Raw genomic sequence first — 26,309 nt, 5'->3', positions numbered from 1 at the left:
CAGTGAGAACTCACGTTCGTTTAATGTAGAGACAGGTGGTTACACACAGGAATATTTGTAACGTGTGTGTATGCGAGGTTGGCACACACGTATCTTGTTGCTCTGTCAGCCGAGAGGGCCCAGAGGCAAGGAGTACACGGGCCCCCAGATCTTGGTTCCTAAGAGCATTCGTTCTCCAGCAAAGGAACCAGGCTCCCTGGACAAATGGCCGATTCCAGGGCTGGGACAGGGAACTCCCAAGATGGGCCTGGAGCATCTTCTAGCACCAGAAAGGAGGGAGGTGCTCAGAAACAAGAATACAAACCTCCACAAAGATGGGGCGTGTCAAAGCAGTACAGGAGCCAAATGAAAGCTCCTTGTGGCCAAAGCTGGAAGAGTTTGAGCACCGATATCAATCAAGTATTGAATTATAACCCAGCGTGTAACGTAGGCACCCACAAATCTGGGCTGATGTAAGAAATGACCGAACACATTAGTGAATCGGGGAGCAGAGACAAACCTCCTGCACAGAAGGTTTCCCATCAGGTTGCGGAGCTCCTCCCTGCCAGCTGTGCGGGGGGCGGGGGCCTTCCTCCCGAAGGCGAGGTGTGGAGGGGACCCGACAGACATACCTCTGCCAGGGGGTCAGGGTCGGCACCAACAATCAGAATCGTGTCGATGGTGTGTACCCTTGATATGATGTGAAGATGGTCCTTAACATCTGTGATCTCACTTCCAAAAATCCTACAGCCCTGATCTAATCATAAACAGCCCTGATCTAATAAAAAAGACAGCCTTCATTAAGGGGCATTCCACAAAATACCTGGCCGGTGTTCCTCAAAACTGTCCAGGTCATCGGAACAGGGCCAGTCTGAGAACCTGTCACAGGCCAGAGGAGCCTAAGGAGACTTGAGGACTGTCATGTGGGGCCCTGGATGGGGTCCTGGAATAGGAAAAGGACTTTAGGTAGAAAGTAAAGAAATCTGAAAGAAAAAACTGTGGACTTCAGTTACTGGATCAGTGTTGGTTCACTGACTGTGACAGCTGTCCCACGCTCACGGAGTGTGGGAAATTCTGTACTGTCTTTGTAACTTTTCTTTTCTAAAATTAAAAGATTATTTTAAAGTGTAATTTATTTGCTTTCCTCTAAAAGTCCTTCTGGGCGACAGATTTTCCCACATCATCCCTTTGGGGCAGGAGGGTGTCTAGCGGCCCTTTCACCAGACCCTGGAAGGGTGACCGTTGCCCCCAGGGCAGCCTCACCTGCACCCCACCCCACTGCTGAGTGCCAGGGACAGGGCTTTGCATCCTCAGACCTGCTTCTGGGGACGGCGGCCTCGGGCGTCCCGTGAGAAGTGCGTCCGTGCACGGCGGCTTCACGTGCAGTCACCCAGGCCTGCGAACGCAAGACTGTGAACCCTTGTGGCATGACAGTCCCCCACGGGCGGGGTGAGCTGGGCCCGCCTTGCTCCTCTGTCGTGGGCAGGGGTGCCGTGTGTGTCTGCGTGGCTTTCACTCTGTCTCCTGGTGGGTTCCTGCTGGGACTGGATACGGTGGCCCCACAGGACGAAAGAGCTACTAGCGGGGCCCCAGCCTTGTTGGAGTGGGAGGCCATTTGATCCTAATAATACCTTTCCATCTTAGGGCTTTAGTGAGCTCTGGATCATCCTGTATGGAATTTTAGGGGCTTTTTGTTTGTGTGTTTTTAATGTGCCACACGTCTTAGTGACGTGGCTCTTGACGGTACACATGACACAGCCCAGTGGCAGGGCCTTCTCCCCGGGTTGGTGCTGCCTCTGGGGCCAGGGCGGCAGTGCTGGGCCGCTAGCCTCTCTGCGGCCGAGCCTCGGCTCTGCCCTAACCGGGGGTCAGGGGCCATCCCTGTGGTGGGCGCCCGGGGGTCCCTCCCACCTCCCACCTCCCACCGGGGAGGAGCCGACCCGGAGCTTGGCGCTTCCGCACACTGAGGGCTGTTTGTTCTTTATTTGCAGAGGTATTGTGGCCAGTATTTTGGTTTTCTTATGTTTTGGAGTCACACAAGCTAAAGACGGGCCATTTTCCAGACCTCATCCAGGTAACTTGCCGTTTCTTTCTCCGTGTGTGCCCGTGTGGCCGTGCTGTTCTGAGGGTCACTCTGTGTCTGTGCTGCTGCGTGTGGGTGTCCCGTCCCCCCTGGGGCCCCTCCCGGCTGGCCGGCTTCACCGCCACCTCGAAGCCCCTCCTCTTTGGGCGCTAGCCCCCGGGGACCCGCCCCCGCCCCCGCTCCTCCCCCGTCCCTGCCCTCTCTGTGCTAGTCAGAGGGGTCTCCCTGCAGGCGGAGGCGCCCGGGGCCGTCCAGTGCTCTTGGCGTGGCCTCGAGCTGGTGGTTGTGCCCCCCCCCCCCCCCGCTGTTGGGAGGCTCACAGGGCGCCATCCACAGCCACCCCCCACCCCGGAGTCGTGGGGCCTTCTGGCAACCCCTGGGACATCCCCTCACAGCTGGAGGGGCTCCAGCCTGTCCGGGCTCCAGCCTCTCCGAGGGGCCGGCTCCGGGGCAGGGGTGGTGAGTTTTCCTGAAGGGTCTCAATTTAGTAACGAGTTTCTATCTCATTAAGGGTGTGTATTTATCGTAGAAAATTTGGAAAATACATAAAGTATTTTTAAATAAAGTATTTTTAAATATTTAAAATAAGGAAAATAACCACCGTTAAGATTTAATGAGTGTGTATGCGTGTATACGTACACAGGTGTAAAAACAAGAAGTTGGCATCATACCGTATGTGTGGTTTTGTATCATGCAGTATTCACCTCAGGCTTAACACATGCATATCCTTGTTAATTTTTCATTTGAGAACTGGATTTTTGATGGCTCCTTGTTTATCATCATTTGTTGTCATCATTTGAATGTACTACAGTTTACTTAACCAGTCCTGTATGATTGTATACTTGGGGGTTTCCAATTTCGTGGCAATAAACCAGGCTGTAGTGAATTTCCACATGTACACTTTTGTGTACCTGTCTGATTATCCATGGGACCAAAGGTCCAGGGGGCGTAGCAGATGAAGGGCATGAGCATTTGGGGCTCCTGATGGGTGCTACCCAGTTGCCCCCTAGAAGGGGCGTATCTGCTCAGGGGCCAGCGAGCCGGGGGTTGTGAGCGAGGCCCCCGGAGGCTCTGCCCCTTCAATGCCTGGTGGGGACGTTGGTGCTGGGTGAAGCCTGTATGGTCCCTGCCCCCGGGGCAGCGTGAGCTTCCTGAGCCGAAGGGCACGGCCCCCACTGGGGGTTGGAGAGGGGCTGCAGGACCTTCTCCACCGTCTCCACTGGTGTGGGCCCGTCCAGTCTTGCCTCAGAAGGGCGTGGACTCTTAACCAGAGCAACGGAAAAGTGAGCTGAAGTGTCAGAACCACCAGAGTCACAGTGAGAAACCAGGTGTGTTCAGTGCTCGTCCGACAGACTTGGAAGGGAGAACAGGAGCCGCCAGAAGCTCCCCAGAGGCTGTCGGTGGGTGGGGGCGCAGCGAAGTTCTCGTGGGCACCCGGCACTGGACGAGCCGCGAGCAGGACAGACAAGGCCCTGCCCGCATCATCCCGGGGCTTCAGCTTCAGGAAAGCTCCATCTGCGGCTCTGAGCGGTGTGAGTGTCAGGCCGGCTGCCCCTCTGGAGCGGGCAGTGCCGCAGTTTCCGAGCCGACGTTCTGAGCGAGGCTCTGCCTTTCCTGAATTTGGTTGCTGTGCGCACACCCTGTTTCTCTGCCAGTCTCGGCTTAGTTCACGGGGGGACCTGCCCCAGAGCACCGTCCAGGTGGCTTGTTCACCTGGTAGTTGGCAGGAGGTCCTCAGCCTCTCAAATCAGGTCACGTGTGCATACTGGCAGGAACGGACTCCACAAAGGAGGCGCCCTGGGGTCTCTGCGTGCCTCCCTCCCTCCTCTGGGCCCGGCTCAGGTAGCCACTGGGGGAGCAGACAACCGACCTGTGTGGGGCGTTGCTTTATTTGGAAACGAGTTGGCTGCAGCTCCAGCTGGGGCTGCCACTAAAGAGGCCCCCTTGCCCTCGTGAGCGGCTCCCTGCAGAAGCTGGAGTAGACGAGGACGTTGCAGGTGCTGCTGAGGTGGCCAGAGTTGCTGCTCGGGAAGAAGATACGAGTGCGGGTCTGGGAGCAGGGCAGCCCGTGATCAGGAGCCTCCGGGGTGGCTGGCGGAGAGCCGTGTGGGGACCCTGGCCGTGGGGAGGGGCGAGGACCCGCTGGCCACTTGGGGGGGGGCAGGCCTGGGTCCTGGTGGGCTCTACGGGGTGCTAGTGGTGGGGAGTCTGAGCAGAGTGGGGGTGGTCGGGGCAGGGACAGCGCAGCCTTCATGGGAGGAGGTGGCCGTCCCCGCAGCTGGGCAGCCACACTCGGCCGCCCCAAGTCCCTGCTCCACAGCCCTCGACCTGCTGCTGCAGTCTCGAACCAGGGAGAATTTTCCAGGTTTTTCCTGTCTTCAAGGGCACGAAGAATAAGCCTGTCACCTCGGCTGTTTACGTCCGTTGTCTCGGAACACGTTAGCCCACCTTCCCAAGAACTCAGCCACGTTTGTATTTCCTGCCCGTGCGAGGCTGGATCCTCGTCAGTGTCCGGGGCGGTTTTTCCCCCGGCAAGCGGGTTAGGCCCAAGGCCTGAGGGTGCCGGGCTGGCCCCGGAGCCTGGCGTGTGTGCAGTTCTCACCCTCTTCTGGCACAACAGGCCCCGCACCCCTGCCACTCACCTGCCCGGCTGCCTGTCCCCTGGGTCCCCGCTGAAGCGGGGGCGGGAGAGCACGTGGTGCTGTCACAGATGACCTGGAATAGCTGTGGAATAGCCGTGGCCAAACCTTGTGTCTCCAGTTTGTGAGCACGGCTTATTTTTTTAATTCAAGGTGAATTAGCTTTTAAAAGTAGGCTGGTGGTTTATTTTTTCTTTACAGACATAAGCATAGGGTAAGCAGATATCTTATTATTTATTTATTTTATTATTTATTTATTTGTTTTTTAGCTGCGTTGGGTCTTCGTTGCTGCGCACGGGCTTTCTCTAGTTGCGGCGAGCGGGGGCTACTCTTCGTTGTGGCGCGCGGGCTTCTCGTTGCGGAGCATGGGCTCTAGGCGCGCAGGCTTCAGTAGTTGTGGTCCGCGGGCTTCAGTAGTTGCAGCACGTGGGCTCAGTATTTGTGGCACATGGGCTCTGGGGCAGGCGGGCTTCAGTAGTTGTGGTTCGCGGGCTCTAGAGCGCAGCCTCAGTAGCTGTGGCGCACGGGCTTAGTTGCTCCGTGACACGTGGGATCTTCCCGGACCAGGGATCGAACCCATGTCCCCTGCATTGGCAGGCAGATTCTTTACCACTGCGCCACCAGGGAAGTCCCCTTAGGCATTTATTAAACAGGATTCTGAAGATTCTTGGAAGATAGAAGTTACCGTTGGCTTTTAGGACAGTTCTAGACCTTCCCCTTCCTGTTATCTCATCCCCCAGGGACTTGAGAGTATGGAAAGCAGATGGTGAGAGAGAGGAGTCCCGGCCAGTGAAAGGGGTTCTGAGGGACACGTTCGTTCTTTTTTCCAGCTTTATTGAGATAGGATTGACACGTAACATAAGTTTAAGGTGTACCGTGTGATGATTTGATACATGTCTATTGCATACTCCAGTATGGTTAGTTAACCCCTCTGTCATCTCATGTAATCTCAACTTTTTTTTTGTGTGTGTGTGTGTGTGTGTGGTGAGAACATCTAAGATCAACTCTCTCAGCAACTTTAAAGTATATAATATAGAACCGCCAAGTGTAGTCACCGGAGGGACAGAAGTGCTGATTGAAACTTAAGACAGTTTCCTAAAACAAGTCGTCATCCCAGGAATTCAGAGATGGTTTAATTTGGGAAATGTGTTAATTTCATTCATCACATTAACACTGAAGAAACAAATTGATCCTCGTAAATGCAGAAGAATAAAGTTTTGTACTCGTTCATGATAGAAACACAACATACTGGAATGAAAAGGTTCTCTTAGCGTGACGAAAGGTATCCACCAAAACCCTGCAAACTTACTTAATGATGGAGGTTAGAAGCATCCCTAGGAAACACAAGACAAGGATGTTTGCTGTCACTGCTCGAATCTGGTGGTTTGCGGGCCTTCTATGCTGCGGGAAAGATTAGGGACGGGAATGGAAGAGAAGGAAGGAAGAACAGTCAGAGAGAAACTGTGCTCAGCCCTGAGTTAGAGCTTGCTTCTGAAGTCTCTCCCAGGGACCTGAGGGCCCCGAGCAGAGGCCTTGCGCGGGAGCTGTGTGGGGCGGGGCCGCGGGCCGCAGGGCGGCGCCCCCTGATGCCGCTGTGTTCTCCGTGTCTGTACAGCCTACTGGAGGTTTTGGCTCTGCGTCAGTGTGGTCTACGAGCTGGTGCTCATCTTTATACTCTTCCAGGTAAGCGGGTCTCTTGGTTGGGTGAACTGTGAAAGTGGAGGTGGCACAGAACGCTCTGCGTATCGGCCCCCAGGGCTCTGGTAGGAGGCTGGACCCCACCCGAAGGGGGCAGGGGCTGTAGGGGTGGGAAGGCGCCAGCCATCGCCTGCGGCAGGGTCTCCGTTCTCAGCGGGCCTGGACCTCTGGGCGCAGCTGCCGCGTGGCCGGGGGACGATGGGTTCAGACGTGGACGCCTGGCGGGCGCTCCAGATCTGAGCAGGGCTGAGCCCCTCGCAGGGGGCCTCGCTTCTGGTTTTGCGGGTGACCGGCTGTGGCTTCATGTGCTTTTCTCCCTCTGTCACACGTTCTGCAAGGGGGTTGGGGTGGAGGTTGGAAGCTTAGCTCCTCCGTAAACCTTGGATCAGGATTTGTTGCCGCTAACATCTGTCTGACTAACGCTCCTGTTCTGCTGGACTTACCGAGCTCGCCTTTGAGGGCGGTCTTCGGTATTCACAATCTCAGAACAGTCAGCGATAGCTGAGTGATTGATCATCGCGTGGGAAGGTTTGCATTTCGGGTAGGCGTGCAGGGCTGGGAGCTGTAACACCTGTTTGTGTTTGTGTGGACACCACAGTTAGGCACAGAGCCCCAGGCCCCCTCGGGTGCCACCTCCGTGGCCCTGGCCTCGCACTGGCCTCGCAGCCGCCATCTGTCCCTGCGTCACCGCCATTTGTCTTGTAGAAAGTCTTGTGTGAGTGGAGTTGTGCAGAGCGTGGCCTTCACTGCCTCTGAAACTCAACCAAGCCGTGCGCACCTACAGCCGGTCCTCTTTGTCGTGGATGGGGTTCCTGGTGGAGGGACCGCCATCTGTCCATTCACTGGGGTTGTGTCTGGTTTGGGGCAGATGTGCGTGGAGCTGCTCTGAGCCTCAGGTACAGGCTCTTGTGTGGACCTGAGCTTTCATTTCTTGAGGGTGAACACTCTGTGGAGGGACTCCTGCGTCATAGGTTAGGTGTCTCACAACCAGGGCAGCTGTGTCGCGCCAGCACCCTCTCTCATCCTTGGCAGTACTTGCCATCACCAGGATCTTGTATTTTAGCCGGCGTCTCATGGATTTCATTGCATTTCTAGAGTGGCTGACGATGTTGACCAACCTCTCCTGCATATATGAGCCATGAAACAAACATCCTCCTCGGTGAAGTGTTTATTTTTTGCCCTTTTTAAAAATCGGGTGGTTTGTTTTTGTAGTGTTGAGTTATGACAGCTTTTTATATAGTCCTGGTTACAAGGTCCTTTGCTGGATGTGCTGGGCCTTCGTTCTTTAGCAGTGGCGGTCCTTATGTCTTTTCTTTTTGTGTTTTTGATGTCATATCTAAGACTTCTTTGTCCAACACCAATTTATTAAGATTTTCTCCTATACTTCCTTTTAAAACCTACCTGCTTTTATATTTTACACTGAGATTGCTTATTCATGTTGAGTTTCTTTTTACATTTTGTTTTGGAACGATTGTAGATTCACAGGAAGTTGTGAACAAATTGTACAGGTAGGTCCTGTGTTCCTTCACCCAGGTCCTCAATATTTTGCACAAATGTAGGACAGTATGTGTACCTGAAACTAGCATAATATTGTAAGTCAACTATACTTTAATTTTAAAAATATATATATATATAAAAGACAGTATCAAACCAGGAAATTGATATCAATGCACTCCACAGAGTTTGTCACAGTTCAGTTTTACATGCATGTGTGCACGCACACATGTGTATGTAGAATACTGTGCAATTTTTTTGGTTTTATTGCAGTGTATTTAATTAAAAGTATTTTTTAACTACAGTAAAAAACATAACATAAAATTTACCGTCTCAGCCATCTCTAGGCGCACAGGGCGGGGCACGAAGCACATTCACATGGTCGTGTTACCTTCCCCACCTTCATCCCCAGAACGTTCCGTCTTCCCGAAGGGACGCTCTGTCCCCATGAACGCTCACTCCCCTCCCCTCCCCCAGCCCTGGGCCCCACCGTCTACTTTTCTGTCTCTGTGGATGTGACTCCTCCAGGGACCCCTAGGGAGTGGAATCAGACAGGATTAGTCCTTCTGTGACTGGATTATTTCACTGAGTGTGATGTCCTCAAGGTTCACCCTGTGTAGCCTGTGTCACAAGTTCCTTCCTTTTTAAGGCTGAGTAATGTTCCATTGTGTGTTTAAACCACATTTTGTGTATCCACTCAAATGGATGGACACTTGGGTTGCCTCCACCTTTTGGTGACTGTGAACGTGGGTGTGCGAGTATCTGTTCCAGTCCCTGCTTTCCATTCCTTTGAGGACATGCCTACAAGTGGGGTTGCTGAGTAACTCTGTTTAACCTTTAGAGGAGCTGCCAGACTATTCTCCACAGCGGCTGTGCTCATTTTACAGCCCCTCCAGCAGTGCACAGGCTTCCAGTTTCTCCACATTCTCACCAACACTTGTTATTTTCCTTTTTTTGGGGGGGGGTGGGGTGGTGAAGTGGTAAAATATCTCGTGGTTTTCCTTCTTTTTTTTTTTTAATAAATTTATTTATTTACTTTTGGCTGCGTTGGGTCTTTGTTGCTGCGCACAGGCTTTCTCTGGTTGTGGCGAGCAGGGGCTACTCTTCATTGCGGTGCGCGGGCTTCTCATTGCCATGGCTTCTCTTGCTGCGGAGCACGGGCTGTAGGTGCACAGGCTCAGTATCTGTGGCACGTGGGCTCAGTAGTTGTGGCTCGCGGGCTCTAGAGCGCAGGCTCAGTAGTTGTGGCGCATGGGCTTAGTTGCTCCGCAGCATGTGGGATCCTCCCGGACCAGGGCTCAAACCTGTGTCCCCCGCATTGGCAGGCGGATTCCTAACCACTGCGCCACCAGGGGAGCCCCTGATGTGGTTTTGATTTGCATTTCCCTATCTTCTCATGTGCTTGTTGGATGTTTGTATGTCTTTTTGGGAGACCAGCTTTTGTTCTGGTTGATTTTTTTAAATGGTTCATGTTTTGTTTTATTTATTTAAAATAAACTTTTTATTTTAAGACACATTTACAGGATTGTGAAGTTAGTGCAGAGAGTTTCTTCACCCAGGGTCTCCTGTTATGAACATCTTACACTAATAGGACGCATTTGTTACAATTAGTCATTATTAACTAAAACCCACACTTTCTCTCAGGTTTCCCCTCCTCTGCAGCACAGGACCCTCCCCTTACGTGGGTCTTTCATTCCTCTCAGCAGCGTTTCGTGGTTTTCGGAGTATATGTTTTGCACTTCCTTTGTTAAGTGTATTCCTGAGTATCTCACTCTTTCTCATGCTGTCCTGAGTGGGACCGTCTTGATTTCGTGTTGGTCTGCTGGTCGCTGGCGTCTGGACACGCAGCCTGCTTGCTCTGTCGGTCTGGGTCCTCTGTGCCTGCTCACTCGTTCCCACAGCTCTGCTGCTGTTCGGGGGGTTCCTGAGGGGGTCTCTGTGCAGGAATAGGGGGAGTTCGCTTCTTCCTTTCCAACCTGAGTGTCTGTCCGTCCCTGGCCTCACACTGTCCCCCACTTCTTAGCGGGGAGCCCTCAGCCCTCACCAGATGCCCCTTGTCAATGGAGGAAGTTCCACTCTTCCTAATTTGTTGAGTGTTTTTTTCATGAGAGGGTATTAGATTTTGTTGGTTGGATGCTTTTCTGCATGAAATGAGATGATCATGTGGTTTTTTCCCTTTATTAACATGTTTTGTGTTGATTCATTTTCTCATTTTGAACCAGCTTAGCATTCCTGGGATAAAGCCCACTTGGTCGCGGTGTGTGGCCTTTTGTATATACTGCTGGATTCACTTTGCTAGTATTCTGTTGAGGATTGTTGCATCCATATTCATAAGAGACACTGTCTGTAGTTTGCCTGGAATGTCTTTTTCTGATTTTGGTATCAGGGTTGCTGGGGGTTTGTCTGGTGTTTCTGTCGTGATTTGACACATGATTCTGACCGTCGGTGCTGACCCCGACCCCCTGGCAGAGGTGTGTCTGTGGGGTCACCTCCACGCCTCGCCCTCGGGAGGGAGGCCCCCTGCGGAGTGCGTGGAGAGCAGCTCCATAATCCGATGGGAAAGCTTCTGTGTGGGAGGTTTGTCTCTTCTCTCTGACTCACTAATGTGTTCGGTCATTTCTTAAATCAGCGCAGACTCGTGGGTAGGTATCTACGTTATACTTTGGGTTACAATTCAGTACTTGATTTGTTGCTCAAACTGTTCCAGCCTTGGCTGTTGGGAGCTTTCCCATACCCCACCTGCGTGGGTTCTTGGTGTTTTGTTTTGGGTTTCTGAGCACCTCCCTCCTTTCTGGTGCTAGAAGACATTCCAAGCCCATCTTGGAATCTGCCATTTCTCCAGGGAGCCTGGTTCCTTTATTGGAGAATGAATGCTCTTAGGAACCAAGATGTGGGCTCTCTCGGCCAGCCGCGCGGAGCCCTGTGGGTCCTGACCAGTGAGTCTGCAGACTTATAAATGGCCGGTTCTGGGAGGCCCCCATGCCCAGGCTGCTGTCCTCTCCCAGAGCCATGTCACGAGGGGTCAGTCGGCCTCCCTGGCCTTTGCTGGAGTGGAGGTTCATGGTCTGGCCCTCTGGGCTTGGGTGACAAGCTCTCAGCTGGGACTGGAGCTGACTTCCTTGGGTCACGTCAGCCCTCAGATGCCCTGAGACAGAGACTTGTTACAGTGCTGTTTTTCGCTTCTCTGAGGGTTGAGTGTCCAGGGATCTGAGCCCCTACTGACCTGGCTCCGGAGCAGAGCCCGTGGGGCCATCCTGACTCAGGAACACAGCGGTGTCGCCCTCAGATCCCGTGTGACCAGGGCACACGTGGGGGGTAGGGTTCAGTTGTTCGTGGTGTCACCTCAGTCATGTGACAAGATGCAGGTCTGAGTGTCATCTGTCCACACACAACACGGACCGCGTCTCGTCATCCCAGCCTAGAGCCTCTTCCCCGCTGTGCCCTTTCGCTGGTACTCGGGGCAGGAGCGAGGGGACAGGGTCCTGATGACGGGTGTCCCAGGGTGCCTCCTGTGGACCAGAGGCCCCAGCTGGCAGCCAGCGGGGGCCTGGAGGGAGGAATGGGGGTGGTCCTCTTCTGCCAGGGTGAGCCCCCAAAAGCCCACTTTGTGCCGAGGCTGGAGGGCTGTTTGGCTAACGCTGGCGTCTGGGAGAGGCTGTCAGGGCACCCCGCCTGGAGAAGTGTGTCCCACTGTGCTCTTCCTCGGTGTGGGGTCTGGACCCTGAACCAGACGTAGGAAGGAGAGGTGGGGAGACTGGTGATCTGAGCACCCTCCCACGGGAGGTGCCCCTGCGACGCCACGTGGTCTTGTCCTGGGGTCCCATGGGGGCGTGAGGACATCCTCGGACTTGGCACATCCCCACTCTGCCCGGCTGAAGTGAGGGCGATGCCGAGACAGTGCTTCCCCTCACGGTTGGTGGGTGCTGTCTGCGCACCGCAAACCCTGCCCCACTGACATGCCGCCGCCCTTGCAGACCGTCCAGGACGGCCGCCAGTTTCTGAAGTACGTTGACCCCAGGTTGGGGGTCCCGCTGCCGGAGAGGGACTACGGGGGAAACTGCCTCATCTATGATGCCGACAACAAGACCGACCCCTTCCACAACGTCTGGGTAGGTGCCCGGAGGGGGACGGCCGGCCTCATGACATGGGGGCCCCACCACCTCCCACGCGTGAAGCTCGGCGCTGCCCCAGGCATGGATGCTTCTGGGACCCGAGTCACTCTGGACTGGATGGGATGAGGGTACCAGGGGCCATGCCGCCCACATGCGGGGATGCCTCTGGCTGCGGCGGGGCCCCTTCCCAGCTCACGATGGTGGACCGAGTGCAAGGCCTGCCTCTGTGCCCCACAGGACAAGCTGGACGGCTTTGTGCCCGCACACTTCATCGGCTGGTACCTGAAGGTAGGCACCTCCTCGTTGGGCGGGGTACCTGGTTTCGGAGCCGCCCTGAACTCTGGGCCATTTTCCAGCCGTGCGGTGGGTTGCGGCCGCGGTGCAGGACAGGCGGGCTGCCGAGCTGGGGGGCCTGACCCAACCTCGCGTGTCCTGGGCGTTGCGGTGGCCGCTGGAGAGCAAAGGGGAGAGACCCACGGGGGGCCCCCGGCCCCCGTCCCACCCAGCCCTGGGCACCCTCAGGCCTGGACACACGAGTCGTCGACATACCTGCAAGTTGCCTCAAAGTCTTTTTTTTTTTTTAATAAATTTATTTATTTAATTTATTTATTTTTGGCTGCGTTGGGTCTTCGTTGCTGCACGCGGGCTTCCTCTAGTTGTGGCGAGCGGGGGCTGCTCTTCGTTGCGGTGCGCGGGCTTCTTGTTGCGGTGGCTTCTCTTGTTGTGGAGCACAGGCTCTAGGCACGCGGGCTTCAGTAGTTGTGGCTCGCGGGCTCTAGAGCACAGGCTCAGTAGCTGTGGCGCACGGGCTTAGTTGCTCCGCAGCATGTGGGATCTTCCCGGACCAGGGATCGGACCCGTGTCCCCTGCATTGGTAGGCGGATTCTTAACCACTGCACCACCAGGGGAGCCCTCAAAGTCTTAACTTGGGGCGGCTGGAGCCACAGCTGCCCTGCCGCCGCGCCCCACCTGAGGGCAGTGGGGTGAGGGTAGGGGCGGGCTGTCCCTGGGGGATCCCGCCCTGGGGGCTGACGTCCTGGCGGCCCGCAGACCCTGATGATCCGTGACTGGTGGATGTGCACAATCGTGAGCGTGATGTTTGAGTTCCTGGAATACAGCCTGGAGCATCAGCTGCCCAACTTCAGCGAGTGCTGGTGGGACCACGTAAGCGCCGCCCTCTGCGTCCCGGCCGGCCACAACGGGGGGCGGCGGGCGGCACGGGGTCCCCTCAGCCAGGGCCATTCGACCTGGGGACCTGTGGCACCCACCTCCCTCCCACCTGGCTCCCGCCCCCAGTGGATCATGGACGTGCTCGTCTGCAACGGGCTGGGCATCTACTGCGGCATGAAGACTCTCGAGTGGCTGTCCCTAAAGACGTACAAGTGGCAGGGCCTCTGGAACATTCCGACCTACAAGTACGTCTAGAGAGCAGCCCTGCTCCGCACAGGCCTTGACCCCAGTGTGGGGCCTGCAGGCCCCCCCCCACCGCGAGGTCCTTTCGTGAGGTGCTACAGGCGAGGATCTTGCCTCTGTAAACTCTACGGAGGATGTGACCCTGGGTGCTGCCCTCGTGGCGGCCAGGACGTCAGCCCGTCCCCATCCAGCCGGCTCCTCTTACTCCCTGCTGGCCCTTCTCGGGATCGCCCCTTCCCAGCCGCCTCCCTCTGTGAAGAAGTAGAGAAACAGTCCAGGAAAAGACCTGGGGGGCCGGGGGGTGGGTGGCGCGGGCCGGGGGCGAGTGTGCCCGGTGGGCATTGCCCTGGGCTGACGGGCCGCGGTTCCAGGGGCAAGATGAAGAGGATCGTCTTCCAGTTCACGCCCTACAGCTGGGTCCGCTTCGAGTGGAAGCCGGCCTCCAGCCTGCGCCGCTGGCTGGCCGTGTGCGGCATCATCCTGGTGGTAAGGCCTGTGGCCTCCTGCACGCCCCTGCCCTCCCCGCCCCGGGCGCCCTCCACCCTCCTCTGCCCCCAGTTTCTGTTGGCAGAGCTGAACACCTTCTACCTGAAGTTTGTGCTGTGGATGCCCCCCGAGCACTACCTGGTCCTCCTGCGGCTAGTCTTCTTCGTCAACGTGGGCGGCGTGGCCATGCGGGAGATCTATGACTTCATGGACGACCCGTGAGGGCCAGGGTGGGGCCTGGGCCGTGGAGCGGGGGGCGCGGGGTCGGGGCGCTCTCGAGCCTCACCCTTGCACCCACCTCCCTCTGCAGGAAGCTCCACAAGAAGCTGGGCCAGCAGGCCTGGCTGGTGGCAGCCATCACCGTCACGGAGCTGCTCATCGTGGTGAAGTACGACCCGCACACGCTCACGCTGTCCCTGCCCTTCTACATCGCCCAGTGCTGGACGCTCGGCTCCGTGCTCGCCCTCACCTGGACCGTCTGGCGCTTCTTCCTGCGGTGAGCGCCGTGGCCCCGGTGGTCCTGCCTGCCCACCCCAGGCTCTGAGCTCCCCTGCGGGGCAGCATCCAGGGACCTCCGTGGGCCAGCCGGTGGTGACGCAGCCCCCGCTGTCCCCAGGGACATCACCCTGAGGTACAAGGAGACACGGCGGCAGAAGCAGCAGGGCAGGGACGACCAGGGCAGGGCGGACGGCAGCGTGGACGGGCGCCCACCAGGGCCCGACGACCCCTCGGGGCCCGAGGAGGCCGAGAGGGAGGGGGTGCCAGCACCGCACTGACGCTGCGGCTGGGCCTGCAGAGCCCAGGCCCGGCGCCCTCCACCCTCTGCGATTCCCGCCAGGAGCCTTCCACCAGGCCTCAGCCCTCAAGGTTCTATCTCCCTTTTCTCCCGCGTGCACGGTGGGGTGGGGCGCGCGTGTGTGTGTGGTGTGTGCACACGTGTGGGTGCGTGTGTGTGTGCACGTGTGCTCCTGAGGCTCTGGGGCTTGCCCTGGGCCGGCTGGTCCCCCTTCTGCGCAGTCAGCCCGCTGCCTTGGCCACCCCGAGCCTTGGTGCCCAGACGGCCCAGCCCAGGCAGCAGCGTCTCGGTGCCCCTCTCCGCTCCCTGGGCCCCACCGGTCCCCCACGACCTTCTGGCGGCACGTGTGAAGGACAGTCGTCCAGGGACGCCCTGGCGTGGCTGGGAAAGGGCAGATCCGCTTCCTCAGGAGCCTCCATCTGACCCTCCAACCTGGAGGGTGCGTGGACAGGGCTGCCCGCACATCGAGTCAGAGACTCCAAGGCCTGGTGCCCGCCGTCAGGAGGGCGGGTCGTGAGGGAGGGTCTCTGTGGCCCAGGGTTGAGGTCACCCCCACGAGCAAACAGAACAAATAAAAGCCACGGTGACAGCCTGCAGCTCCGCAGCTCCTCGCTGCCCCTCGCCCCCGCCCTATCCTGTGCGGCCCAGAGGGCAGCTGGGAGCCACTCGGGCTGGACACCTGTCCTGGCAGACGACCAGCGGGCACGAGGGTCGCCGGCCCCCCTGGCGCCTCCTGCTGCATCCGCCCCTTGGGCCGGTCCCAGGGAGCTAGTTCTGGGCGGGGTGTGGGTGATGGCACACTGTCTTCAGGCTTCACACGCACCGGCGAAGGGAAGCGCCCTGATTTCCGGGCAAGGGTGACACTCCCGACCTTCCCAAGGGCAGGGCCTCTCAGAGCGCCAGGGTCTTGGTGGTGGACTTGTTTCCTTAGTTTATTTTCCCGTAACTATTTCTAGGGAGAATTTCAAACCTAGGGCGGCGGTTGTGAGGACGGACAGCGGTGTGCCTGTGCCCCCGCCCCACCCTCTGCTCTTGCGTTGTGCCGTTGAGCTGAGTTTCTCAGCCTCTTGGCTTCCGTGGGCTTCCTCACGTCAGGGGTGTGACCCGGGGCCTCAGTGTGCCCCACCCCACCTGCTGCTGTCCGAGTGTCACCTTTGATCTGGGTTTAGGGCCGACGCCTGCCCCAACACTGCGGAGACACCAAGCGTCCTGTCTGCCCACCTCCGCCCGGGGTTCTCGGCGCCACAGGGTCCAGTCGCTCTGGTCCCAGATTACCTCATTCCTGTGGCCTGTGCTCTCCCTGCAGGGCTGGAGGCCCGTGTTGCTCACTGGTCCCAGGCGTGGCCCCCAGGAGTGGTTTCTGGCCCACGGTGGGTGCAGGTTCCCCTGGAGCGTCTCCCGCCCAGACCTGGGTGGGTCCCCCCAGTCCTCCACAAATCCTGCTCTCTTCTGGGGGCCCTGGGTACCTTCAGGGCTTCGTCGTGATGGCAGGAAGTTACTGCCAGGCGCCGACCCTCTGAAAGCTGCCGTGTCACACCTTGATCGTGCTGCTCAGGACAGGTCACCCCTACGCTGTCCGCCCACGGCCAGACGAGGCCAGTGAGACGGAGCGGACCCTGCCCTTACGTCCACAGGGCTCCAGCCTCCACCAGGAGAGCACTCGGGAGCCAGCTGTCGGCAGGCTCGGCCAGGCCCTGGGAGCAGCTCCCAGCCGGGCTTTCCGGCCCACACACAGGAGGTCCGAGCACGCTGCCAGCGAACGACCAACGCTGCTGGCCAAGGTGAGCCAGGCCCCGAGGCCAGGGGCCACGTTCTGGTGCCCCTTAGTGCAGGCAGGATGCCGTCCTCACAGACCTGAGGCAGGGAAGGCCTGTAGGACGGGGTGGCCTCCGAGGCCGCAAGGAGCAGGACCCCGCCAGCACCTGGGGAGCTCAGACCGGACCCCCACGGAGGACCCCGCTGGGCGCAGCCGCCACCAGGCCCGGACCCCCGACTTGACTTGCCTAAGGCTGCTACGTCTGTGGTGCTCGTGAAAACATCACCCCCTTGACACCAGAGCCTCGTGGGGACCACGAGGACAGACAAAGACCCCTCCTGCCAGAAAAGCGTTTTAATAAAGTGCCTAAAATGCTCTCCCAAAAATGAGCTGATTTAAGCTCTTCTCTCGGTTAAAGCCAGGACTCCTCGTGGTAGGAGGGCCGTCCGGGGAGGGGCGTCAGGAGATGATCCGCAGGCCAGGCTTGCTCCCCTCCAGGGCCCGCAGGCGCTCCTCCACCACCTCCGTCCAGTAGATGTCGTACAGGCTGCAGGGAGGGAGGGGGTGAGGTAGCAGCAACACCCCCCCACCCCGTCCCGGGTGCCTCGCCTGCCCCCCGCACCCCAGGGCCACTCACACCAGCTGCTCCAGGGCGCAGCCGGACTGCTCCAGGCTGCCCAGCAGCTGCAGGACGCCGGGGTCACCCAGGCCGTTGTTGCTCAGGTCCAGCTCGCGCAGGCTGCGATTGGTCAGCAGGAGCGAGGCCAGGCCTCCACAGGCGCCGTCTGTCACGTCACAGTCCCCCAGCCTGGGCGGAGGGCAGGGCCGAGGTCAGGCGGAGGGTGCGCCCCCAGGTGGCTGTGCAACCAGGGCCCAGGCCCTGATCATGGAGCGCGAGGGGGCGGGTTTGAGTCTTAGCTGTCCCCACCCTCAGCCCGGGCGGACGGGGCGCCCCCCAGCAGGCTCACCAGAGCACCCTCAGTGTGGTGCCGGGCTGGCCCAGGGCCTGGCCCAGGGCCTGGACGCCCGAGTCGCCCAGCTGGTTGCTGCTCAGCTGCAGCTCCAGGAGACGCTTGTTCTGGGTCAGCATCGAGCCGAAGTGGTGGCAGCAGGCGGCCGTGAGGTTGCAGGACTTCACCCTGCGGGCGGCAGACGGGGACTGGGGCCACTGCGGCCCACGCCACTGGGGTGCCCCGGGAGGGCCCTGGGGATCTGAACGCCAGCGCCCCACCCCCCCACCGAGTCTCTGCCCGTCTTCAGTGGCTCCACCTCGGCACACCCCCTCCCGCCCCCCGAGGGCACCTGCACCTCGCCAGCCCCGGGCACTGGCCCCCCCGGGCCACCCAGGATCCTCTGCATGGGCCCTCCCATCCCCTGGTGCCACGCGGCCCCCTCACCACAGGGACTCCAGCTGGCAGCCCGGCTGCAGCAGGCTGTCGCACAGCAGCCGGGCGCTCTCGTCACCCAGACTGTTGCCCGCCAGACTCAGCTCCTTCAGGGTCTCTTTGGCCTGGAGGATGCGGCAGAGGTCTCTGCAGCCACTGGCGGTGATGTCACACTCCCAGAGCCTACAGAGGTGAGTCCCCCGTCAGCACAGAGAGGCTCCCAACGCGTCCTGCCGCCCCCAAGTTTTTGTCTGCCCAGCCGGAGGCCAGCTCACCAGAGGGTCTTGAGCTGGGAGCCGGGGCTCAGCAGCCCAGGGCACAGCTCCGCGATGCCTGCGTCGCCCAGCGGGTTGCTGCCCAGGTCCAGCTCGTTCAGCGAGGCCTGGGAGGCCACGATCCCACACAGGTCCTTACAGTTGGCCGGCGTGAGGCCGCAGTTCTCCAGCCTGGGGGCACGAGAGGCGCTAGGAGCTGGGGCGCCCCCCCCAGCCCCCGCCCTGCCCCCCAGCCCCAGCCCGGAGCTTACTTGAGTGTCTCCAACTGGCAGGCGGAGTCCGCCAGGCCCTGGCACAGCTCCCGGATGCCAGCCTCGCCCATGTCATTATTGCTCACCACGAGCTCCTTCAGGTCCCGTGTGGCCCTGAGCACCGCGGCCAGGGGCTCACAGGCCGCGGCCGTCAGGTTGCAGTACTCCAGACTGGGGGCGGGCGGGCAGTCAGCCCCTCGGCCGCAGGAATGCGGCTTGGCCCAGGGGGCACCTGTCTGGGTCTCCTTTCCCACCCCAGCCGTGAGGCCTGCGGAGACCGGACGGCTGCCTGGCGGTGACAGCACGGCAGTGGCCGAGGGGCCATCTCCCCGGGGGGCGGGTGCCCAGAGACCCAGGAGAAAAACGCCCAGCCCGAGCTGGGGCTTTCCGGCTTGGCTTCCTCCCTCTGTGGCTGACCCCGTCACTTGGGGTCACAGGCCAGCTGCCAGCTGCTTTCAGAGGCCACAACCCCAGCCTCAGGGAAGAGCCCCTCCTCGAAGCTCCCTGCAGTCGATGAGCTGGGGAGGGGGCTTGCCCAGGGCAGACAGCCGAAACCCAGGGGACGGGTGGGCGCGGGCCCCTCGGGGCCCCGGGTGGGGGGCACACTCACTGCAGCTTCTCCAGGTGGCACTGCGGGTCCAGGAGCCCCTCGCAGAGCAGCTGCAGGCCGGCGTCACCCAGCGGGTTGTCGCTGAGGTGCAGCTCCTGCAGGGTGGGCAGGGAGCGCAGCACGCCGGGCAGGACCCCGCAGCCGGCCTCCGTCAGGCAGCAGTTCTGGAGGCTGGACACACGTGGCCGTCAGCGGGCCCCACGAGCCGGCTGCGGCTCCCACGCAAGACGAGCCACCCCTCCGTCTGCCGGAGCCCAAGCAAGGCGGACACAGAACTGCCGCCACCACGCACACCCCCACCACGCACACCCCCACGGGGGAGGCCAGGCAGCCGGCCTTGCAGGAGGAGACGCGGGGTGGGGGCCGCGAGAGGGCTCAGGTGTGCCTCAGGGCCCAGAGCCCAGGAGTGACCGGCATGGCTCACCTGAGCTTCTGGATCTTGCAGGTGGGGCTCTGCAGGCCCTGGAGCACCAGGTGCACGCCGCCGTCGCCCAGCTCATTGGTGCGGAGGCTGAGCTCCGTCAGGGAGGGGTTGGCCCGGAGCGCGGAACCGATGTCCTTGCACCGCACCTCCGTGAGGCCACAGTCGTCCAGCCTGCAGACGGACACTCAGTCACTTCACACAGCAGGTTGTGACCCGTTCTTGGGCCAAGAACTCGACGAGGTGGGTCACAACCAACACATCTTAAAATGAAAGAGAAAAAGCGCGTGGATCGTCTCGTGAAAACTGTTAAGATACTGGCACCTATACGGACGCGTATCTCTGCATCTTCCCCGGGACACGGTCAGGGGGCACAAGTGCCCCTCCACCCCCAGGAGAGAAACCAAACCTGGAGGCGGCAGCTCGAGGGCAGAGCCCGGCTGAAGAGGCTCGGAGAGGCCAGCGTGGAACGTGCCAGGCCCTGACCCAGGATCACATCCACCGATTAAGTGAACCACTGAGTCAATACAGGTGGAAGGAAAGCCAGCTCTTCCTCAGAGAATGACAAGTGATAAATGTGGAAGGAATGAAAAAATTAAAAACCCCAGTGAGGCAGAGTCCCAGAAACACTTCAGGCCAAAAACCCACCAACAGCTGCGAAGATCAACAGGCAAAAAGTCCGAGCAGAAACAGGACGTGAGCAGAGTCTGAAGGCGTGTCACCCCGAGAAGTGGCAGGCACCCGCATCAGGTGGTCACGGCGACCATTAGGGGTGACCACGTGGCACCGCTGTGACAACACCTCCCACGATACGATACGCCAGGCAGGACACAACGTCATTTCTGTGTTGTCTGGCCAAAACGTGTGACTCAACCCTGAGAAGACGTCAGAGGCACTTTCACCTGAGCCCGAGTGAGCGGACCCCAGAGTCAGGCGGCCAAGGACAAGGAGGGACGGAGGGACCATCACAGACAGGAGGGGCCGTGGAGACGTGGCGATGATGCCGTGGAGGGTCCCGCACGAGCCGGGAACAGGAGAGGACATGCACGGAAAAGCCGGTGACGTGAGTCAAGGCGGCCGTGTCGGGCTCTTCGCTTTGACTAGCGCCCCAGGCGACGGGGCACGGGGGACCCTACACTGTCTTTGTGACTCTTCCATAAACCTTCCATAAAACTATTCCATAAAACTATTTCAAATAAGTTCAAAAGAAGAAAGATAAGCAGGGACTTGAGGACACGGGGAGGGGGAAGGGTGAGCTGGGACGAAGTGAGAGAGTGGCATGGACATAGATACACTACCAAACGTAAAACAGATAGCTAGTGGGAAGCAGCCGCAGAGCACAGGGAGATCAGCTCGGTGCTTTGTGACCACCTAGAGGGGTGGGATAGGGAGGGTGGGAGGGAGGGAGACGCAAGAGGGAAGAGATATGGGGACATATGTATATGTATAACTGATTCACTTTGTTATAAAGCAGAAACTGTAAAGCAATTATACTCCAATGAAGATGTTAAAAAAAAAAGTAAAATGACACATGTAAGAAGTTATTATAGCATTGTTTGTAATAACAAAAGGTTAGAAGCAATTAATTGCTATGGAGCCCTAATAAGAAAAAAAAGTGGCTCTAAATGCCTGGGTAAGATTTCCAAAATAGATTAAGGGAAACAGGAAGGTTATACAACAATATTTATACAAATATTGCTATTTGTCTAAAACCGAGGGGAAAAGAATTGGAACTCTGCTAACCTCGCCCTTGCCGCTCCGCCGCACACGCTGTACTTCGGAGAGCTCACCATTCCTCAGCGTACCCTTCGGGCACTGCACCTTCTTAAACGCTGTTCCCACTGCTCTTCCTCCCAGCCCTCGCCTTCCTGCTGGCCCTTCCCAAGATACTCACGCGTATACACGTGCTTCCTTGTATTAGAAACACAAATGGCCTGCCGTGCGTGCTGTTCTGCACTTTTTTTGCTTAATACATACTTGCACGTCGAGGGCTGTCTCATGCTATTTTATAACCGTATACTTCTCCACTGAACGGATATATCATAACTTAATCAGTCCCCTATTAATGGATATTTCCATTGTTTCCTATCTTTTGCTATTAAAAATAATGCTGTAATGAACATTCTTGTGCATATGTTATTTCACATTATATCTACGGAATTATACCTGGGGGCTAAATTCTTAGAAACAAGGGTAGTTGATGCGGAGGGCAACAGAGTGGACTGGGCACAGGAGTGAGACTTTTCACTGTATTCCCTTTTGTGTCTTTTTGATTTTGTACCATATGTCTTACCTATTCAAAAATAAAATATTTTTAAATCCAAAAAAAAAAAGATAAGCAGGCAGGCCCTCATCTCTTGCTCGTGAGCCCTGAGGAACCTGCGGGTTTGAGGGCCTCAACAGCAGAAGTCAGCCTGGACTTGGATTCCCAGCCCGCAGCCCGGCAGGGGCAGAGGACAGGCAGTGCCCACACGAGCCGGCTGCGGCGACTGCATTTCCAGGGGAAGGGGACGAGCGGAGGAGACCCTGGGCCAGGTTGCTCTGCCCACCAGGCCTGGGCCAGAATAGGTTTACATTCGAACGGTTGGAAAAAAATACAAAAGGAGTCACATTTTATGCCACGTGAAAATCATACAAAATTTACATCACGCTTCTGTAAGTGAAGTGACCTGGGAGCACCCCTCACCCCCTGCGGGGTGATGACCCCGGGGACGCAGGCACGGCTGGTCCTACCTGACCACCTCGTACTGCTGGATCAAAGGCAGGAGCTCTGTCCACCGGGCGTCACTCAGCTGCTCACACTGGATGTCGAGCTTCATGGTGGGAGGCGAGGTGCTGCCTAGACACAGGCAGGGGAGAAGGAGAAGATTTCAGCCAAACTCTCAAGGTCTGACAGGCCAGAGATCCAGTGGACGGAAGACGTCCAAACAGGACCCCAGGGGACATTCCAGGAGAAGCCACAGCCTCACCGCCTGCTTTGTTTCCCTTCTTCAGCACCTTTATCCACGTCAGCCTCCAGAAGCAGAAATGGGAGAGGGCTCCCGGGCAAAGACTGCCACGGACCGCAGAGCTGGGGGACGTGGCTGCGGGGACAGAGGCCGCTCTCACCCCCCAGCCTCCCGGGCACCTCCCACCTGAGGAAGGGGAGACCGGCGCTCACCGCCCGAAGCCCTGCCTCTGCCTTGCCAGCAAGGACAGGTGGCGGGGGGCGGGGAGAGGTGGCGCCTGTGGGCCCGGACAGTGTGCAGACCCCAGCCAGGAGGGCGCAGGGGCCCCAATCTGTGACTTCTCCCCTCCGAGAACAGGAAGGCAGCACACAGCCCCACCTGGCCGGCATCCACAAAGCCAGACGCGCCCAGGATGCCAGCACCTGAGGCCTCACTGCCCTGAAGCAGCCCTGTCAGGTGGTCAGCCGGCAGTTCCTGAGGGGTGCCAGCCACAAGCGCCCTGGCCAGGACAGAGAAGGCAGGGTGGGGACCCCAGGTCCAGTGACCTGCGCTCCGGATGGTGCCTTCATGGGTGGCCGCCCGGGGCGCCTGTTTCCATGAGCCCCTTCTGGGCCTGGGACTCTGGACAGGGCACGTCCTCTGCCCAACCCCGGCTCAGCCCAGGGACCAGCCCACAAAGAAGCCAGTCCACCAAGCAGGCTGAGAAAAGAGGGAGGCCTCTGGCCAGCAGGTCTGAGATGGGAGGTCACAGGCCCTGAAGCCTCACCAGGGCCACACACAGCGCCTGAACAAATGAGTAACCAGAGCCCTGGGCGGGTGCCGACTGTGGCCCTGAAGGAGGGGCCAGCAGGAGAGGAACCCAGCGGCAGCCGTGAGCTGGGGGGTGCCCGGGAGTGGGCTTTCAGTCAAGAGCAACAGGAAGTTCAGTAAACACCCGCGCCTGGAAGCCATGCCTTTCCAGATCTCTGGAGACAGGATGACTCAGACCCATGTGAGGTTCCCGGTTCCCCAAAACCCCCAGATTCCTGAGAACAATACTTCACTCGTGTTTGTGTCCGTGCCTGGCACAGCCCCGGCCTTGCTGAAGAGGGCATGCCCCCTGCCGGCCCCCGGCTGGTTCGAGCCCACAGCAGGGAGGAGGGCCAGCCCAGGCAAAGGCTCTAGGTACATTCCTCCTGGGAGGCCCCTGGTGCCAATGATCAGGTAAGATTCGGATTCACGTGTTCATGTCCCAGCAGAGGGGCCTACTAAGAAACTAAGGCGAGGGCACGGGTAACTGGCCACTTCGCGTACCATCCCAGGGAGGGGCCATCCCAGGGAGACGCCGCCCAGCCCACTGGCCAGAGCACGTGAGCAAAACCAGGCCTGCCACCCACCCCCAGCCCAGGGTGTGGCCACCCAAACCCTGACTCAGAACCCTCAGTCATCGCGGGAGAGGAATCAGGGGGAGGGGCCCCTGAGGATCTCCAGCCCCGACACCGCTCCCCCGGCTGCTCCCTCCCAGAATCCAGTGTGACATTAGGGGACTCGCCTCTCCAGAGTAGGAAACTGATACCCGGCAGCTGCACCCCCCAAGGCCCCAGACTTGACTAGACCCAGAGTATCCCTTTGGTTGGCCTGCGGGCGTCTTAGCCTCCAGAGGACACAGATCCCTTTGAGAACCCATGTAAAAGTGTTAACATCCCGCAAAGATGCCGCGTGTACAGCCTTCCTCACAAGCCCCCAGTTACGGTGCCTGATCTGGACAGGAACAAGCACATGTCCGGCCCACGGCCTCCCTGGCAATCAGGACCCCCACTAGCTGGGCTGCTCCCCAGGCCCCAAGTCGCGGGTCCAAGATCTCAACAACGGCCTCTAATTAATGCTTCCAAGTGCGGGGACAGGCCGCTGCGCAAGACCGCGCCGGAAGCCAGGAGGTGCGTCTTCTCCGCCTCAGCGTCCGGCCCGGGCCTTCCCTGGAGCGGCGCCCGCGGCCCGCCCCCCGCTACCGGCGCAGCTTGGTTACCTCTGCGAGGCGCGAGGGGTGGCGGAAGGCAGGGGCGCGCCGGGGTCCGCGCGGAGCAGCCCGCCGCCGCCGCCGCCCTCCACGCCCGCCCGAGGCTCCGCATGTGTCCGGGGTTCGGAGGTCAGCGCGGGGTCGGGCCGCGGCCTCTCCAGGGAGAGGCGGGCCGCTCAGAAGCCGCGCGGAGAGGGCTCCCCGCGCCCCCGGCCCCCGCGCTTTCTCGGGTCCGGGGACCGTCCGCCACGCGGTCAGCGGCTGGGGGACCCCCAAAACACCTAGCGCCCCTCGCCGGCCCGCTCCAGCTCTGCCCCGACCCCGGACCTCACCTCCTGGGCCTCCACCGCAGACCAGAGAGCAGAGCTGCGTCTTCCGCCCGGGCAGGGGGTGGGGTCACGTCCTGGGGCGGGGCCTTGGAGAGTGGGGGCCGGGCGGGCCTAGAGCCCCGCGCCAGGTCGCCCTCGCCCACCGAACCCCGGCTGGAGGACACTAGACCCCGGGAAGGGCCCGCCCGACATCCCTTCATCCCTCCCCGGCTTGGCCCCGGGTCTTTTTCTGAGACGCGCGCCGAGCCTGCGCCCACAGCTAAGCCTTCGCCGCTTTCCGCTGAACTCCGGGGTAAAAGTTGACGTCCCAGTTTGATTTTCCACTTTGTCGCCCAGAACGGGGGCAGGCCACCTTGCGGGGAGGGGGCGTCAGGCGGAGATGCGGGCGCAGGCGCGGGGAGCCCCGACCACCCCCAAGGAGACAGAGGCCGTCGGGGCTTTCTCTGCGCCCTCCCACCAGCAGGCAGGACGTGGGAGTTTCCCAAAGCACAGAAATCGAATATCTGAGACACTTCTTTTTGCTGCCACACAGGAAAAGATAGAAACTATCTGTCTTGGCTGTGATGAAATGCGTCAGTGTGGAAGCAGATACGGTAGGTTTCCTGGGAGAGAGAACCAGGCATGGCTTTCTTAACAGAAGCCATTTTTTGGCCTAAGCCGTTTTGTGATCTAAGCTGGGCCACAATGCTTTGCCCTTGAACAGGTCTCAGTAATTGATGACCTTAAGGGAACAAAAGAACGCAGAAACAAACGACTGTAATCAGACAAGAGAAGTAACAACAGCAAAAATAATGTTCCAGTTGTAAAGACTTCCGGTTCTGTTTCAATGGTGAGGATTAGCCTGAAGCCGCAACCACCAGACCTACCGGAATCTAAGGGGTGAAGATGACCTTTTCTGACCCTCCTGACTTCAATCAAATGAACCCTGGACTCTGCGGGGAGAAACTGCTTTGGAGAAGATCCCCAGTGTTCCCCTTATTTGCAGCAAGAAATAAATCCTTCCTTTCCGGATCTTTGGCTTGGCTGTGTCTTTTGGCTCAACACTCACCACAAGGCGAAACGTTCTTCGGGTAACAAGCGTGGCATTTGGCTTATGTAAAACACTACACACCCCTGCATTTCTGTGTATCGATCAAGAGGAATATTCATGCATGAGCTTAGGAGACATGTTCACAATGTCTTTTTGCAGCATTTTGCAACTGTCTAAACCTGGAAACAATCTAAATGTCTACCAGTAGGAAGATGGTTTAAGGCTTCATAACACACCTGTTTTGCGCCACTCTTGGCCTAGCCATAACCAGTGTCGTGGCTGGACTTGCCCTTGTGAGGCAGCCTTCAACAAAGACCATTAGGAAGCTTTGGGGGAAAAAAAAAAAAGGTTTATTACTCACATGTGTTGGAATGCACATGGCATACCTGGGGCCACAGAGCGAGGTGGGGAGGGGGCGGGGGGTTGGGGGCAGGCGGCTAGGGTTCTGCTTTAACTGGAGTCAAGGTTGGCGGCCTAGGGTTTCGCAGGCTCACTATTGGTAAACTTAAAACATAAGAGCTGGAATTTACAGCAGAAGAAAAGCACATGTGGCCCAGATGGTCAGTTATTGAAACCAACCAAGATCTCTAAATTTAACAAAGGAACCT

The 26,309-nt window shown here is 58.7% G+C and overlaps 2 protein-coding genes and 1 long non-coding RNA gene across 7 annotated transcripts in view; 2 read left to right on the top strand and 1 right to left on the bottom strand.

The window, feature by feature from the left end:
* Nucleotides 1-16,565, top strand: part of PTDSS2 (phosphatidylserine synthase 2) — a 29,407-nt gene extending 12,842 nt beyond the window's left edge. The window contains exons 3-12 of one of the 2 annotated variants that reach the window (XM_029207738.1): nt 1,971-2,053; nt 6,317-6,384; nt 11,868-12,002; nt 12,243-12,293; nt 13,056-13,169; nt 13,302-13,420; nt 13,790-13,904; nt 13,977-14,122; nt 14,215-14,400; nt 14,521-14,680. In XM_029207738.1, the coding sequence (XP_029063571.1) occupies nt 1,971-2,053; nt 6,317-6,384; nt 11,868-12,002; nt 12,243-12,293; nt 13,056-13,169; nt 13,302-13,420; nt 13,790-13,904; nt 13,977-14,122; nt 14,215-14,400; nt 14,521-14,680 (1,177 nt within the window). Of the gene's footprint in view, nt 1-1,970; nt 2,054-6,316; nt 6,385-11,867; nt 12,003-12,242; nt 12,294-13,055; nt 13,170-13,301; nt 13,421-13,789; nt 14,123-14,214; nt 14,401-14,520 lie in introns of both variants that reach the window. The other variant, XM_029207737.1, reaches the window with a different exon arrangement.
* Nucleotides 16,566-16,795: 230 nt separating this feature from the next.
* RNH1 (ribonuclease/angiogenin inhibitor 1) lies at nt 16,796-24,777 on the bottom strand. 4 transcript variants are annotated; one of them, XM_029207734.1, is made up of 11 exons: nt 24,352-24,636; nt 22,368-22,481; nt 22,132-22,237; nt 19,402-19,572; nt 18,978-19,148; nt 18,368-18,538; nt 18,117-18,287; nt 17,854-18,024; nt 17,425-17,595; nt 17,094-17,264; nt 16,796-17,003 (listed from the first exon to the last, which is right to left on the bottom strand). In XM_029207734.1, exons 1-11 carry the CDS (start codon nt 24,452-24,454, stop codon nt 16,916-16,918), a joined length of 1,608 nt encoding a protein of 535 aa, XP_029063567.1. In that variant the 5' UTR covers nt 24,455-24,636; the 3' UTR covers nt 16,796-16,915. The 4 variants fall into 4 exon arrangements, with proteins under 4 accessions (XP_029063567.1, XP_029063569.1, XP_029063568.1 ...); XM_029207736.1 differs by having other exon boundaries at nt 22,396-22,481; nt 23,113-24,423; XM_029207735.1 differs by lacking the exons at nt 22,368-22,481; nt 24,352-24,636 and adding an exon at nt 24,675-24,777.
* A 28-nt stretch (nt 24,778-24,805) lies between these two features.
* On the top strand, nt 24,806-25,676 carry LOC114886774. The gene is made up of 3 exons (XR_003791417.1): nt 24,806-24,963; nt 25,204-25,264; nt 25,375-25,676. It is a non-coding gene; the product is annotated as an uncharacterized LOC114886774 (long non-coding RNA).
* The last annotated feature ends 633 nt before the right edge of the window (nt 25,677-26,309 follow it).

Source organism: Monodon monoceros, unplaced genomic scaffold (genome assembly GCF_005190385.1).
Source record: "Monodon monoceros isolate NGI ecotype Baffin Bay Population unplaced genomic scaffold, NGI_Narwhal_1 Super_Scaffold_7, whole genome shotgun sequence".
In the NCBI taxonomy this organism is placed as follows: domain Eukaryota; kingdom Metazoa; phylum Chordata; class Mammalia; order Artiodactyla; family Monodontidae; genus Monodon; species Monodon monoceros.
This window is presented reverse-complemented; position numbering and strand designations above follow the sequence as displayed.